This window comes from Tachypleus tridentatus, chromosome 1, assembly GCF_004210375.1.
Source record: "Tachypleus tridentatus isolate NWPU-2018 chromosome 1, ASM421037v1, whole genome shotgun sequence".
Classification (NCBI taxonomy): Eukaryota; Metazoa; Arthropoda; class Merostomata; order Xiphosura; family Limulidae; genus Tachypleus; species Tachypleus tridentatus.
In genome coordinates this window covers 145,591,313-145,608,226 of record NC_134825.1, presented here as the reverse complement: position 1 = coordinate 145,608,226, position 16,914 = coordinate 145,591,313, and the positions used below count along the sequence as shown (strand labels likewise).

Genomic DNA, 16,914 nt, shown 5'->3' with positions numbered 1-16,914 from the left:
ATTGAATACATTTCTCAAGTAAAGTGTCAATGTATTTTGAAATCCTAGATTGCTTTATTGTGTTGTATTAAAGAGTCTTAAAAATTGCACTAATGCCTACGACAGTGAAGGGGATCTGATATCATTTAAATATCAAACATGAAGTTTCAATTTGTAGTAAACTTAATAAAATTGCCACATGAATAAGAATATATATGCAAAATGTAAAAAATACTTAGAACATATCTGTAATATCTATGTTGACCTTCAAGCAACAAGTCAAAATAACCTGGACCTTCATTAACTACTGAGACAGAGATCTTACACATACATAATATTATTGTTTTTTAAATTCATAATAAAGGTAAAGTAGAATAGTAAAAATATACAGAGATCATTTTCAATATTAAATACTTTTCCTTTAATTGCAATTTTATTTATTCCCTCATAGATGCATTCATAAGGGAACAATGTATTGAATAACACTAATTAATGTATCTGTGAAACACTTTTTAAAAACAGGTGTGGTTTCTAAGTAACAATACTAATGGTATCTGATATCTGGTATTAAAGTTGTTCACCATGTAGGAAATGCTGAAAATGAATTATGACAAACACAAAATTAAAAGACATAAATTAAAAAATCAAAATCTCTGCTCTTCTATAACAATATAAATGCCTTATGTACTCTGTTACAAGTTAAAATTACTTGGAGCAAATGATTATACATACTGTTACACTGGACTGATTTAAACTGACAGGAGGTCTAGTTTACTTACTTTAAAAGCACCAATGTTGACTTTCAAAGCAATCAGTAATTATAACCTGGACCTCCATTAACAACTTTATGAATTAAGTCTAAAGTATTATGTTTCTTAGCTTGACCAGACAAAGAACTTACCTAATGTTTATGAAAACAATTCTGTACTCTTCAACCTTATTTAAATAAACTCTTTGTTTGGCAAGAAACTGACGTCTCACAAAACTGAAGTACTGTTCAACAATAAATACTGGATATTAACACTATTTTCTCAGGAGTTTCAAAGAGCAAAAGATATGGTCTATTACACAGTGCCATTCAACATGACATTATGCATTTCATTTCAGAGTTATAAACTATTCATTTTACCCTATACTAGACTTAGCAATAGTTTGTAATGGAGAAGAGTAAATACCACATACAATAAATAGAGATAATGAAAACAATAAATATGCATTTCAGAGAGTGTACACATGATGCATATGCACTATGCAAACTATACCATGGATAAGTGTATTTTTATTATTCAATTACCATCACCTTGTACTTAAGATTTATTAGAATCTGCATCAGACTGACATTGTCAATTCACAGTAAATACTCTTTTTCATGAATGTGAACAAAAGCCTTGTACATTTTACTAAAAGTCTGTCAAGATTCAGTAGACACATTTATTAAATTCATAAATAAAGTCAACATTCCTTCACAAACAGAGTGGATGACCACATGCACATTCAATTTAAGTTTTCAAGTACAACCTCAACATGAAACAGAATTAAGAAAATAAAATCTACACAAAAGACAAACAATTATTCACAAAAAATATGTTGTATTTGGTGAAAGTGTAATATTACACCATGTCTGAAAAGTGTGAAGAAAAAACTTTGTTGAACACTGTCAAAATTGTCAAGGACTTTTACAGATATATTTTAAAAGATTACACACCTGATTGACTGAAAAGGTTCTGTACAGGATGAGTTATGTAATATTTTCTTTATACCTTTATAATTTTATACAAGGTAAAAAATATGCAGTATAGTTCAACTACAAATGAACTTGCTTAAGCTTTAATAGTTTAGTATTCTGAAAAGCTGTACTCAGAAAATGTGTACAGTTTCGAAAAATATTTTGTATGACAAATACCATAATACTGTCAAAGAAAAAAATTGCCAGATTTTTGTCTTTTATAAGATAATATCCATATTTTCCTCTATAAGAGATATTAAAATATAATAAGCACTGAGAATATTTAGTGTGAACTCAGATTTCCTTCATACGAATACTAAGTAACAACTACGTCACAAAATCAGTTTCACTTGTTTGTTCAGAAGCTACAGTTACCTTTCAGGAATTTTATTTTTCTGATAAAATCCTTTCCATTTTCTTATGATTTTCATCATGAGTAACTTTTTTAACTCCACACACAAAACTATATAATCTGAACATAAATGAAATATTTTTCTGAGATGATACCTCATCTCTACACTCAGAATGTCTTGACTCCTTCTCAAATCTGTTTATGAGCTTTGCATGCCACTAGCCTTGGGACACCTCTCACCTAAAAAACATAAGCGTAATATAAATTGCACTAGCACATGATGATTCCATCATATGACAACAGCCCTATACCAATGGAAGGGTAACATAGCCTCCTTGCACAGTAGTTCTCCCCCAAGTACTTGCATTCAAAATAACTGCAGAATGAAGACTACTTTGTTTTACCTTCTTCACCTGAAAAAAACAACCAAAAACATCAGACCCTATATCGAATTGTTTCTCAAATAACTGCACACCTTTGTAAACATAATCTACTTGTCTCTTTTATCCTGGATTACACATTCTTAATTTCTATTTCTCAATTCACAGTCTTTGTAATTTCTTTAACTTGCTTTTTAGTGATCGATTTTCAAGCTTTCATCTCTTTCTCACCACCTTACTGTGTTACCTATCATCACTTAACCTTATGTCTGAGATACTTCGTGTCCTGAACACTCTCTTCCTTTCATCACATTGGCATGAACGTTTTTTGCTCTGTAACTCATTATTTGGTTCATTTGTTGTTGTGGCTTCTTAGGATGAGATACTCTCCTTGTCAATGTATATTTTCCTTATGTTTATCTTAACCTTCACCGACTTCACTTCTTCGTTTAGAGGCATTCAAAGGTGTTTCCAAATCACTAAAGACTTAGACTGAAGCAATCCAACATCAGTACTCTGTCTGCTTTGGTTTCTTGACTTTCACAACCTTACCATTTTGTTTTTATCACTAAACCTGCTTAATCCACACCTCCTCATCCCATTCCAGGTCTTTCTTCTACTTCTTGTTTTTCTATTTCTCAATGTCAAGGTCATTACTTATGTCACTTATTACTACTCTGTTGGGTCTTTACCATTTCTGTCCATCAGATAAGTTTTTCAGGTTCTCTCCTGCAACCCATCACTCCTCCCCTTTTCCTTTTTCTGTTTCTATTATTTTTCTCTCCGATCCCTTTTATATCTAGTACCTTAAGGAGGTGGTCTCATCCAGCTATTAACTCATCATCTCTCAACTTGTTGTTGTTGGTTGTTTTTGTTTTTTTTAATACTATTCCTCAGTTTCCTTTCTCTCTGGTAGTTTTTCTGCCAAGATTATGGATGGTCAGGATCAATCTTTTGAATGCCTTTTCACAAATTCCAATTGCTCCATCTTCCAGATGTTTTCCTCATTTCATCCAACACAACCAGGTCTTCCAATTCTTTACTCTTCCTTTTGGCACTGTATATATTTATTATATCTTTAATTAAGCCATGGGGTATTCATTCACAGATTAGGGCTGAAGATCCATCATTATATGGATGACTGGCTTCTCCTCCACCCTTTCTCAGGAAGATTATTTTTCACACACCTACTTTGTGTAGGAGACTGCTCAGTTGAAATGGCTTGTAAAACTTTCCAAGGCTTTCCTAATGTTTACCCTGTATTTGATTCATCTGTGTGTGTTCTTCAGCTCCCACCATACTTGAGCTCAGCCTACACAACTTTGCCTATGATCAATATAATGTTTTCTCAACAAAATTTGTGCTTTTCTTGAACAACCTGCCTGATTAAGTACAGAACAATATGGTGAGAAGTAGGATGGTGGTAATGGTGGCAGCAGCACTATCTGTGTAGTGCAGGGCACCCCTGAAACAGCCAGTGTGCTCATATATTTGCAGCAGGATGGGTTTGTCATGCCTATCTGCCTTTCCAGTTGACCTGAGGTCAGATACACAAAGTAACCACACTATGCATCTTGGTTTGCCAACCACTAGTGCACAGATGCTTGGTTTAGTCATGTAAAGATTCCACTCATCCTTTTGCCTTCCTTCTCTTTCCACCTAGGAAATGGATAAACTATGTTTGAAACAAAATGTGGTCCACCACAAGTGTGCCTCTACGGAGCCAATGTCATCAGATGTCACATTCTATGGACTTTTCATCTGGGTGCTTTCTGAAAGAAATTCATCTAGGTTAATTTTTGAAGCATCTCCTCCACCATTTCAATGTGGGCTTTTAGAGATTCCGAGTGAAGAGGTAAAGTACCATCTCAGCCATTACATTTTCTTTACCTAAAAATGTATTTTCAAGAGATACTCACCTCTCACACCTTCTCACCCATTCTCCATATTTTCGGTGTATTTTCTTCTTCCTTTGTCTAAGAACGAAATTATTTTACATGTAAATAATTACGGTAAACTACTGCACAAAGAGATTATGCTCCTTTTCTACTGATGGAGGGCTATCATCACATAATAGTCATCACACACTAGCATAATTCATATTAAACAGGTGTTTAGGCTGGGAAGTGGCTTAAGGTTAGAGGCATACAAATTTCATAGGCAAATATGTGAAAAAATCAAGCTATACTGTGTGTTGAGGTGAATATCTGCATATTGCTGCTTGAAACTCTCCATAACTCTTATTGATGATGTTTTTCTACTATTCACATAGGTTTCTGTAAATCTTAAAAATTTGATTTAGAATAATGAACTAAAACAAATAAAAGTACAACATATAGCTTTATAACATACTACAATAATTAAAGGCAGAAAGAGAAAATACAATTTCAATCAACTATAATGTAGATTGAATTATATGCCTGATATGTTAGTTGAGAGACTTGTTCTTAATATTTCTTCAAAAATTAAAACTTGAAACTTGTATAATATTAAAATTCAATTTATTAATTATATTTTGATCCATTGTTTATACAAATACAATAATAATAAAGTAATTTAACACTTTCAGTATGGTGTCAGTCTGTGGAACTGACCTCATAACCATTTTGTGCTTGTTATAATTTTCATTTTATTAATTTTAAATTATTAAGCATATGTTCATGAAATTTGGGAAATTATCAGTACATATTACAAGGCTTTCATGTGCAAAATATCAGATTATTTTTTTATTAAGTCTTAAGATTTGTTAAACTGTGTTTTTTATACATGTTGCCTATTTGATACACAAAGTAAATTTTCTTTTTAAGATTAAAAATGCTTGTGCACCAGAAAATGTTTAAATTTCACATATGAAATCCTTATTTCATCTAGGTAGTTTAATCAAACATTTCTTATAAAACACTTTATATTTTATGTTGTTTTAACTAACAAATCTCTGTATGGGTTCAGTCAATTTGACCAATCTCATAATCACCATAAAAAATTAGAAAATTAATATAAATTATGTCTCTTTCATTCTAGAACGACTACAGACTATAAATCAAAAACATAAATCTCATACCATTATACATTTATAAACTTTATTATATTATCCTTTCAGCTGTGCTTTGCCTGGCTAACAATACAGAAGTTACAATGATGCAGCACACATGCACTTATGTTACCATATCCAACAGTATGAAACTGAACTTAAGTTTTTACAAACTGACCTATCTTGGCATTGTTTCAGTGGATTAGTATTTGATAAAATACAGTCACATTTCAATTATTATAAATTGTATATGTATATAGATTAACCCTATTTACAAACAGGTTCTTAAACGTATTTTTTTAAGACACAGAATAGTAAATAAAGAACATAATTATTTCTTCTAGTTATGACCTTTGTACTCACAGCTGCTTGTCTTAGCTTGCTAAGCCTCAAAACTTTTGCACATGGAGGATGTGAAATGATTTTTTTTAAGGTTTTATATATGTATATATGAATAACCAAAAAATCATACATTACTTCATTGATATTATACCATTATAATTTATCAAATTTAATAATTAATCTGTATTGCAATAAAACAATTTCAAAATTGCAAACAGACTACAGGCTCGACTTACCACCTCAAAGGTTTGTTTTGAAAAAAAATGGCTGTAAAAATCACTAAGAATTGGTTATTCACATGTCGTATATAAAAGTAGGTATAGATATAAGAAACTGTTTCCAAAAATGGAAAGAAGTGTTTGAGTCACTAAATATAGTGATAGCTCACCAAATAGAAATGACAAAAGGTTTTGTTTTTAATTTATACTCTAGCTTGTTAATATTAGTAATTTAAGTTTATAATTTATATAAAAATACACACTTCATAAATTTAACATCACAAACATCTAATTTGAACCAGTACTGCATTCAACATAACATGTGACATACAAAAATATATGTTTAGGTGTGTTTAATATCTACTTTTAAATTGAGAAATGGAGTAATATATAATTTGGAAATTTGAAATATAGTCTACAGTTTGATAACTTCATAGAATAGTAGTTCAATAAAAATGTGAATACAAGTTAACAGTGCAATCACATAACATTTAACCTCTAACCCATCTGGAAAAGGTTAATAAAATTTTGAAGGAAACTTTCAAAACAGTTGTGAGATGTGCACTTTGACCTGCCTGTAGTGAGAGGATTAATATTTCTTTATTTGTATTTGACATTCAGATAGCTGAAAAAATACCGTAACCAACTTCATACCAAGTTAGATGGAAAATGTAAATACCAAATGTATGATTTAACTGCAATTTGCTCACATAAAATATACATTTGTTATAAAGTGCTGTGTCTTCCAGATGCATAACAACGATAAAAATAACACAAAGAAAATGGCAGTACTCAGCACCTGGCCTTCGCCCAAATCACTTCACATTCACTTAAAAAATTCTATATAAAATATTACTTGAGAAACATTACAACAACTATAAAAAATATAACTACTTTGCATGAAATCTGTATTCTAGTGAGTCTGTTCATGATGCTAAAACTTATCCAGGATCACATATTAAATGATACACAAAACCAACAGCACAGGCACTTTCAAGTTAACTTTATTTCATCATTCCTCATTCAACCCTGAATTACAATCCAAAAACTCAGGTTTCTTATTTTGTAACCAAGTAACTTTGTGTCATCAGTCAGCTATAGGTATAATGTAATTTAATGTACAAGGCTCCCATCTGCAAAATCAAATTACCTTTATTTTGTCTATGTAATGCAATATATCTCTCTGCACACAATTTGTTACATATTTTACTTTGTTTCAATTAAAGAAAAATATAATATAAAAATTAAAAGATGTTGTGTGTGTGTTTTCTTACAGCAAAGCCACATTGGGCTGTCTGCTGAGTCCACTGTAAAATAAAAGATACTCTTATAAGAAAATGAAGGTTTGACCTATACATATGCATCATTTACACAAAATACTGTAATTAACCCTTTCCATATAGATACACTTTTTGTGTGTCACAGCCTTTTTATAGTTACATTCAAAATAAAATTAAACTACTTTATTATAAATGTAGGTGGAGCTAATGTGGTGGCTTCCTTAAATATAATGATATCTCAACAAACAGATATTGTGAAAGGCTCTTATTTTACATTCTAGATTGTCAATATCAATAATTTGAGTTTCTAACCCATAAGAAACTATAGACATTTTATTATAGTTGTCATAAAATGTAATTTTATAAAAGCTGAAAGCAATGTATCATGTGACACACAAAAATCAATATTTAGCTATTTTTTAATGTTAACTTTTAAATTAAGTAATTAACTAATGTCTAATACAAAAAGTTGAATTACAAACTTCAACTTAATGCCAGAATTATTAACATGTACTTATAAAATTGTAGTTGAATAAGATTTTGAATGTTAGTGTACAAACATGATGACATATCCTCTGACCCCTCTTTACCCCATAGGGATAAGGTTTAGGCAACTTTATTCTTTTTTTGTGTCATATGTCTTGAATTTATGTGGTTTTGAAACAGATACAAACAATAAAAAAACTTCTATATAGTTCATGCTCATGGAAGCACTTCAGTAAGTTGACTAAGAATCATGACATTAGTAATAAGTGTGTGATAATAAGAAAACAAATCACCTCTTTAACATTAATTCTTGCACTAAAACCACAGATGAAATATTTTTAATTTTTTAAATCTTCCACTAGGTTTAAATTTTAATTATGTATTCTTAGTTGGTACTTCCAAGATATTTAGAAAAGATCTACCAAAACTAAGCTTAAACCCCAATTAATCCAATAATTTAAAAAGTAGTTACTACTTAGTTTTATATTATGATATTTAAACTTTGCTTAAATAGGTAAAGCAACTATTAACATGAATTCATAAATGTATGCATAAGTACAATAAAATATTATTCAATTCAATAACATAAGATATGCAGTTTTCCACTTGACTTACTGTGTGTTTAGTGTTGGTTATGCATGAGTGACTACAAATCATTTTATTATGTCCAACCATTATTCTGCTCTAGCCAAAAGTAATTTCTTGACAGAGAAACATATAGAATTCTTAAAATTAATTCTTCAATGTTAATACATAGGACTTGTTCTTGGCATGCACACAGATAAAAGGAAATGTCTGAGCTCTTAATTAAGTCAAATTTGAAGGTCCTAGTTCGCTTTAATGATAAAGTGTTATTCTAGTGCACCTATATTTAAGACATGAACTCGAAAGTTACCATCTCTTATTAACAGCTAGTATTAACTCTTTATCGTGATTTAGCAAGTTAACTGTGCTTTAAGAGATATGCAACTTTAACATTAAACTTAGTAAAAACATATTTTTCAAAGAACCTTTAGCTAGGACTGATATAGCATAACAATATAACTAAAAATATGAATAATTTTGATGATGCTAATAAGAGGTAAGAATAGTGTACAAAGGTGTTGGCAAAAATAACTTCATTTGTTTTGCTAAGTTTTACTCAGACTTAATGCTTCATACTTAACTACTATCCATGTTTTATCATGCGTTTTAATCATTTTCCTCACATGAGGGCAAGAGAATTTTGATATGTTTGCAAAGGAAACATTTGGATTTTATTGACAACAAATGAGGATCACATAATAGTAAGAGTTTACAGGATTCAATTCTCAAGCAAAATCTAGCATCCATAGTTCCTTTATCAAATTGTTTTTAACAAATAGCAAAAGTTAAATAAAATGAGTAAACATAATAGTATTTTACCTTTACATTAAAGAGTTTAGCACTTTGTGATGGTTTATACAAAGATGGAAAAGTCATCATAGTCTCAGCACTACATGTTCGGTCAAATAATCCCATTGCTAGAGGAGGAGCTGCTGTAAATATCTAAAAATCAAATAAAAACATAATAATCAAGCACATTATACAACAAACACTGAGTGCAACTTTTATTATAACAAATATCTAAATACAGAATATTTATTGTCAAGATTATTCATAAAACATAGTAATAAGCAATGATTAATAGCTTTTGATTTGATTACACTTTCATCTTTTCAACAAAGGACATTATTTCAAACTTACTTATAGTAACTGCTAAAAACACTAGGGATGGTTGCAAGCCTGCTTTTCCCAATCAAATAGGCACAAGATAAATCAAAAGCTTCTAAAGCTGCATAAGCGACAAGTACACAAACTCTTCTTCCAAAAGATTTTGAAATATATCCTGTGCATGACAGATGGAAGTTTGTGTGAAATCAAAATGAAACCTGAATAAGTGCAACAAAAACCAGTCTCTTCACTACTGACCACAAGTGATAAAAATATTTCAACCCTCTGCAACTGGTTTATTATAACATACACAAGTTTGTATACACATTTGTACACGATAAATATTTACATTAAAACTTCTGATACAGTATGTGTATCTTCACAAAATTTGATACATTTTTAGTAAAGATTACAAGTTTTTATGTAGACAAAAATCAATTTTTTTAATGAAATATTTTTAATAAGTATTTGTTTGTGAATATGGAGTCTGTTTCATTAACAGTCTAAGTGCAAAGTATGTTTTAAATATGGAACAATAAATCAAGAATTAAAGATCACAATTATTTCTTCCAGCTACAACATCTTCACTCAGTTGATATTGGACATAAGTTGAGGATATCAAACAAAATGTATACAAGTTTAATAACCAAAATATTTTAAATAACCACACTGATACCATATAATTCCACTATGAATTATTAAGCTTAGTAATTAAACTGTACTTAAGTCCAATAAAAATATAAAACTTACAGCAGACTAAAGACACAACCTACTTCCTTTAAATCTTGGTTCCAAAGAATGTGATAGCCTTTTTACAGATTAAAATGGTTAAGAAAACTATAAGCAGGACATTCTAAGCTGCTGGTTGGCTATTCACATGTCATATATTGAAGAAATAAAGTGTGTAAAAGGGAATGTTTCAAAAAATGGAAAGAGAGGAATAGGGCCACTGTGTTTAATTCGGTATATAAACCATATCTCAACAAAATAAAAATATATGAGGTTCTTATTTGACATTCTAGTTTGTCAAGTATTGGTAATTTTAATTCCCAATTTGTTTGAAACTACAGACTTAGTATTTTGACATCACAAACATCTTATTTTAAACAGTGCTGCATTCAACATACCATGTGAATGCACTTATCATGAGCTTTTGTATATTTAATGTAATTTAACATGGCCTTTATTACCAACATCCATGTGCTATAGGTCTTAAGAAAGAGCATTAAGATGTATGCTCAAAGTTTAATAACTGATTAACTTTTGCAGATGCCTGATGAACAGAAACTGTAGTGTTAGGCAATAATACATTGTCACAGACATCAGACAGAGTATGACCAGCAAGAGAGATAACAGTTCCAAAAGAACGTGGTCTGGAATGTTGTTACCATACAGCTCAATTAATCTTCCACTTAAAAGCTGATGCTTGATTGACACAAAGTGTATCCAAGAAAGTTCCAAATTCTACACTCAATAAACCTTCTGTATGATATTTTATAATTTATTTCCTTCATCTATAATTAATTGAATAGAAATATGCCAAAAATTACATTTCAAGATTTCTGTACATGTTATATATAATATTCATCTTTTACTAAAGATCTGCTATTCATGTAAAATTAAAATCAATAATTTTGGAATTAAATACTTATTTGTAACTGATATTTGTTCTTTTTACCATCTTTTGGAACACAGTACGTGAGTTCTGTTGAACTCTGTGATGGGCCAGAGGTATAAGTAAGCATAATCCTATAATTTTTAATGTTGGAGACAGACTGGCATACACATATAATTTAATACTTGTATGGCTATTTGATTATCAATAAACATATCTCAAAGACCAATTAGATGTTGGTTATATAACAAGCACCGAGTTGTTTGAAAATGGAGGAACTTAACTCAATTACTAAACATGCAAAGTTGTATGGCTTTCCACACATGAATCCTATATACAACAACAGAGGCAGGGTCAGATGACAAAAAGGTTGGAGGTTGAGAAAAGACACAACCACCTGGGAAGATTATCATAATCAAACTGAACCACACTCATGTTCTATTATAAACATTACTCACTTCAAAAGTAATCTTCAAAATGGAACCAGGGTTAGAGCTGTAACAGATGCAAATGGCTTCCTGAGGTAGACATCAAGTCCAGAAAAACAGCAATTCGTGTACTTCTGACACCCAACACATGGAAAAATGTTTAAGGTAGAGAATATGTCTGATGGAGCATCAGTGACTGAAAATTAGTTCTCTTCACTAACAAATATGTAGGCCATAACTTTTAAGTTATTTCAGTTTTTATTTCTATTGTGATAAATCAATAAATTTCTATATCTATGTGTCTACTAATGTATTTACAGTTTGTGCTAAACTGGTTTAATATTTAAATAAAAGATGTTCATGTATGTGTGTGTGCATACATATTTTTATATGCCATGTTGCTACTTGTGGTTCATGCTCTATCTGATGATCATGCATTTTAAAAAGAGCCCTGCAACAAAGTTTATATTGTAAAATGATCCACTGTAAGATTGTGATATCCAAAGCATGCCACCACTACCTGAAGACTTTCAATAATTCATCTAGTTTATGGTTTCCTAGTGCTTATTTAACAGTCCAAATGCATATAAAATTCACAGGTGACTAAACTAATAAATCCTTGTAGAGAACAGTATGAACATCATTTCATTCTCCAGCTGCTTGAGGTATGTGACAGTTGAATGGATATGTAGAGGAAGCAGCTTGTGTTACTTTTCTATATGTATATCCTTCATCCCTATGTTATACAGTGTTGTCTAAGATACGTGAACAGCTTTTGTCAGTGACTTTTGTGTTTACAGATTCTGAACTTTTTAAATTGACACACATTGCTTGCCATGGTTGAAAGTACAACTTACTGTAGATTTAGTTTTACTTGTACTGGTGCCTTGTGTTGATACATAATTTTTCTCCCCAATATTTGTAAGAAGGAGGGATATCCCATCATAGAAATTCTAAATATGTAATATGAACATATCTTTATCACCTGACTTTTATGAATTTTTTGCATAAGAAAGAGCTTTACAGTCTGTTTCTAAAAGTGATCAATCTTCAGTAGTATCACAAAAACTACAAACAATGTTAAAGCATTGTTTTAATAAATGACATTATATCACAACTTTATATTAGCTGAGTTGTCACATAATTTGCTGATTTAGATGCTCAAAATCTGTTTAATATAATGTACACAACCTTTTGTTAAAGAGGTAAATAAAATTAAGTTCAAATAAATCACTTTGTTTGTGTTCAATGGCCAATTCAATGCAATAATATGGAAAGTTATTGACTCGTCAATTTCAAGGGATAAGGCTAATGAATTTTGTGTATTATAAGGTTACTTCCAACAGAAATTTAAAGAATGTATCAAATTTCTTAAGATTAACTAACTTTACAGTTACATTTAACTGCAAGTAAGATAGAACTGAAAGGGCACAACTGCATATCCTTAACTGTGCCATGTTATATTATAATTATAAATCCTTGCCCTAAGCATTAACGATTCAAGATTATTCAGTGGTTTAAAATAAATATCCTCCTACTGTGTATTTTAAGTTAAAGCTTTTTCCTTTTCTTCAAAAATTAAAATCACTTTGTGTACATTTAGCACACAGTTTTGAACTTATCATATCTATTAGGTATCTAGATCAAATAATTATTTCATTTACCACAATGAACATTTTTTTATTGTTACATTTGGGTTCTAGAATAATTAATGAGACTCTCACACCACAGTTGATCTAGAGAAATCTATAACCAGAGGTTGTCAACATTTTAAGGATAACACAATGTGACCCACTTCCAACAAAAACAATTCACTAACGTAAATGTACATATGATATTTCATGAAAAACCTGTAAATTATAAAGATCAACTGATTTCTTTTTCTAATTCAGTGTATAGGGATTGCTGTAGAACTTGTAAAATTTTCAAGACAATAAAACCATCACAGACTTGTATAATTTACTGTTTGTCCTTAAGTGCACAAATTCCTAAATTACATTTGACTGCCTAAGAGAACAGCAGCATATTATTATGGATACAATTAATTTAAAACTAAACAATAAGATACATTTAACAATTAGATCAAGTGCAATTAATAATTTCTGAAGAACAGTATACAACAAGAAATAAAATATAGTACTCACAACAACATTTTGACTGCTTTCCAATAAAATCAATAAAATATAGGACTAATGTGGCAAGTTAGTTTTAAAAAATTTAACATCTGGAAAGTTTCTGCTTTCTCAGAATTACTTTCCTTTAGTGGTGTTAAATTATATGATAAAATATTTACCACAACTACGTATACATCTAAACTCTGACTATAAACATTTTAAAATTATAGTAAATATTACTCACCACATTGTATAGACCAATGGTCCATCTCTCAAACAATGTTTGACCAGACCAGCCACAGTAGATAGCAAACCACAACTATAAAACATAAAAGTTAAAATTCTGCACAGAGAGCAATATTACTTCTTCTTGATTACTGGAACAAGAAATAAACAAAATACTAAACCAATTAAAGTTTATTTTGATTATTAAAAACTTGAGACAATTGTAATCATAAATTTACTACATTAAGCAGAACTTTCATCTGAGAAATCAGTCTATCAAATGCTTGCAGTGTTTTTGAGAGAACCAGTTATCGTGTTAGTACAGTAAAAAAAAACAACAAACAATCTTCTATTATGAGTTAAAATAAATACTTCCTAAGAAAAAAGGCATTTTTTATCTAACAAAACAAATCTGAGGGCTGTCAAACTACCATATAAAAATTCAAAATTGATGATGTTTTCAAATTTGAGCTTACTTATGATGATCTCTTTTGCAAACAAGTTCAATCATAAGCACATGTACTCTACAAATAAATCAATTAATTTGCAGTTTCAACCTGAAGTTTTTAAGGTGTGTGTGTACCTACCTGAAGTATAGGAGTGGTGAGGTCTTTATTGCACTGCTGAGGATTTGTGTTTTGGTTTGGTTTAGTGTATGAGATTTCTGGTGCATCTCTCAGTGTGGTTGTGTTGTTTATAAAAATTGAGTGTGTAGTCTAAGTGATCTATTTTCTGTCTGTGCAATAATGAGTTTGTAAAGTTTTACAGATATACAACTTTAGATGATGTCAATGTTTTAGTGATGGTAGGTTTTGATAAGGAACATTTTTTAACTCTTTATTGATGGATTTGATACAGCACTGAGAATTAATGTATATTCCAGCTGAGGGTATGTCTAGTGAAAGTTATGTTCAGCAAAAGCATATTCTTCAGCTTATAATAGTCTTGTAGTATCTTTATATATTTTTAATCTCTGATTTACAGCTCATCCAATTTCTCTAACATGTGAATCTCACACTTCACAAGAAGAGAATTTTGTTAAAAAAAATATTTTTCTTTGGTTTACAGGATACCTGTATTTTAAAGTGGAACAGAATTAGATCTAGGTTTTGGTACATTCACTAATCCTATACTGACTCAATAAAATCTGGTTTACTTATGACAATCTCATTGCCGTTGTTGAAGGTTAGATCTTTAGTGGATAAAAAAATCAACTTGAAGATGTGGGCTGTATAACACTGATTATTACAGAGATGTCAACTATTTCAAATGACTGATCCCTGTAGACAGATCCCTTTATCATTTGTGGCTACTAGGCCTGATCAATGTCTCTAAGCTGTTTATTATTATATTATTATTATAACTTATTATTTATTACTGCTATAGATTGCTCATTTATGACTGTGTTTTGTGTATTTAATAAATAAATTTAAAAAATTCTTTTGAAATTATGTCTTTTATTTAGTTCAGAGCAACAAACATACTGGTAAAACAACACTGAACATGCACAAACAGTAAGCAGAAAAAGCCTTTGTATAGGGACTAGTTTATATCATGTTTATGACACTTATTGTAATAGTTTTGCAGTTGTTGAAGCCTTTGCTTTCATGTGAACATGTCTGGATGGCTGGGAGTTATATCAACATTGTCCATTTGACTGCATACACATCTTGTGTGTTATAATACTGCTTAAAACTGAGGTGCTCAAGTTTGGTCTGAACTTGCTTTTGATTTTAGTCACTAAACTAAATATCCTTTCACTGTTAGCATTAAAATGGATGACTGTAAAATTCCAAGCATAACCCTGCATTCTGTATGTCATACTTCTGGTTGCCATTTCCATCCTTACCTATAGACAGCTGAACCCAAAACTTGTCAACATTCAACTGAAGGACAGTTTCTTAGAAAGTATCAATTTGATAGTTCAAATATTGCCCTTTCAACTTGTCAATAGTGTCATGCTCATGTGTATTGACAAGAACAGGATACCTGTCTGTGAAGAAGCATAGAGAAGAGAAATCTTCGCTGACTATCAGTTTTGGATCAACAACCTCTGCGTGAATCAGAAGTTCACCGTTTAGAGGGAAATGTTTCATCATGTAATTTGTAGCTGCAATATAGTATTTCTTGACACTGGTGTAGAAGCTGATCAGGTTCTTTTCATATTTAACAATGTATTCCTTGGCAGCATTTCCAATAGAAAATGCCTCATCAGATTTGTGTAAGGATTCATTGTTGTAGTCAAGTTCAGTGATGTTGCTCTCAAGATATTCTGGCTTGATGTATCTAACAAGTATATTTTTAACTTGTGTAATCAGAGTTCTATACATAATGTGTATGCAAGGTTCTTCTCTTTGCAATATCAAATTGGCTTGCTCAAATAGAGGAATTGCAGACTGAAGAAAAAGACAAAATAAAAAGTTAATTTTGTTGTCCAAGAAAACTTATCTAACCTGCTCTGCGCATAACTTTTTTTGGTTACTTCCTTGCTAGCTTTCGTTTTCTTCTCTTTTTTCATTGATTGTCTCTTCTTTACTTCAAGGTTAGACTGCCTAAACATATATTGAGTTATATCAAATGTTTCTTTGCTTTTGGAGACTGTTGTCTTGTGTCCCTGTGTGGCTGAGAGGATATCCTGACTGCTAAAGTCTTTCTGCCTAACTGAGCTGCACGTTTAGATCCTTTTGAATCTACTTTTTCCTTTTCACAGTGAAAATACTTCTTCAATGGCTTCCACATGTCCAATATTCTGTTCAGGCACACCCCAAGTGGTAGCCATCTTGTGTTAACAAATTATAGAAACTTTCTTGTTTCTTTGTCATACAATCCTTGAAACTCTTTGATATGTTGTTTTCTGCTAGCACTTTTGTCCAGAAAATAGTAGATATCTATCAATATATCAGAAACTGGGCAGAACAGTTCTCTGGAAGCTTTCTTGGCAGCAATATTCATGAGGTGACAGGCACAGCTCATGAAGTAAATGCTAGGCTATCGTCTTGAGATGTGTCCCATCACACCTTTACCTATACCAGACATAACTGAGGCA

General features: G+C 30.8%; 1 protein-coding gene across 14 annotated transcripts in view; it reads right to left on the bottom strand.

The window, feature by feature from the left end:
• The window catches only part of ATP8A (ATPase phospholipid transporting 8A1), a 241,640-nt gene that overhangs the window by 44,546 nt on the left and 180,180 nt on the right, over positions 1-16,914 (bottom strand). For 12 of the 14 annotated variants that reach the window (XM_076456687.1, XM_076456679.1, XM_076456665.1 and 9 more), the window contains 2 exons: positions 13,888-13,962; positions 9,199-9,321 (listed from right to left, as the gene is read on the bottom strand). In XM_076456687.1, the coding sequence (XP_076312802.1) occupies positions 9,199-9,321; positions 13,888-13,962 (198 nt within the window). Of the gene's footprint in view, positions 1-4,356; positions 4,414-5,059; positions 7,336-9,198; positions 9,322-13,887; positions 13,963-16,914 lie in introns of those variants that run through there. The other 2 variants (XR_013014406.1, XM_076456748.1) reach the window with 2 other exon arrangements.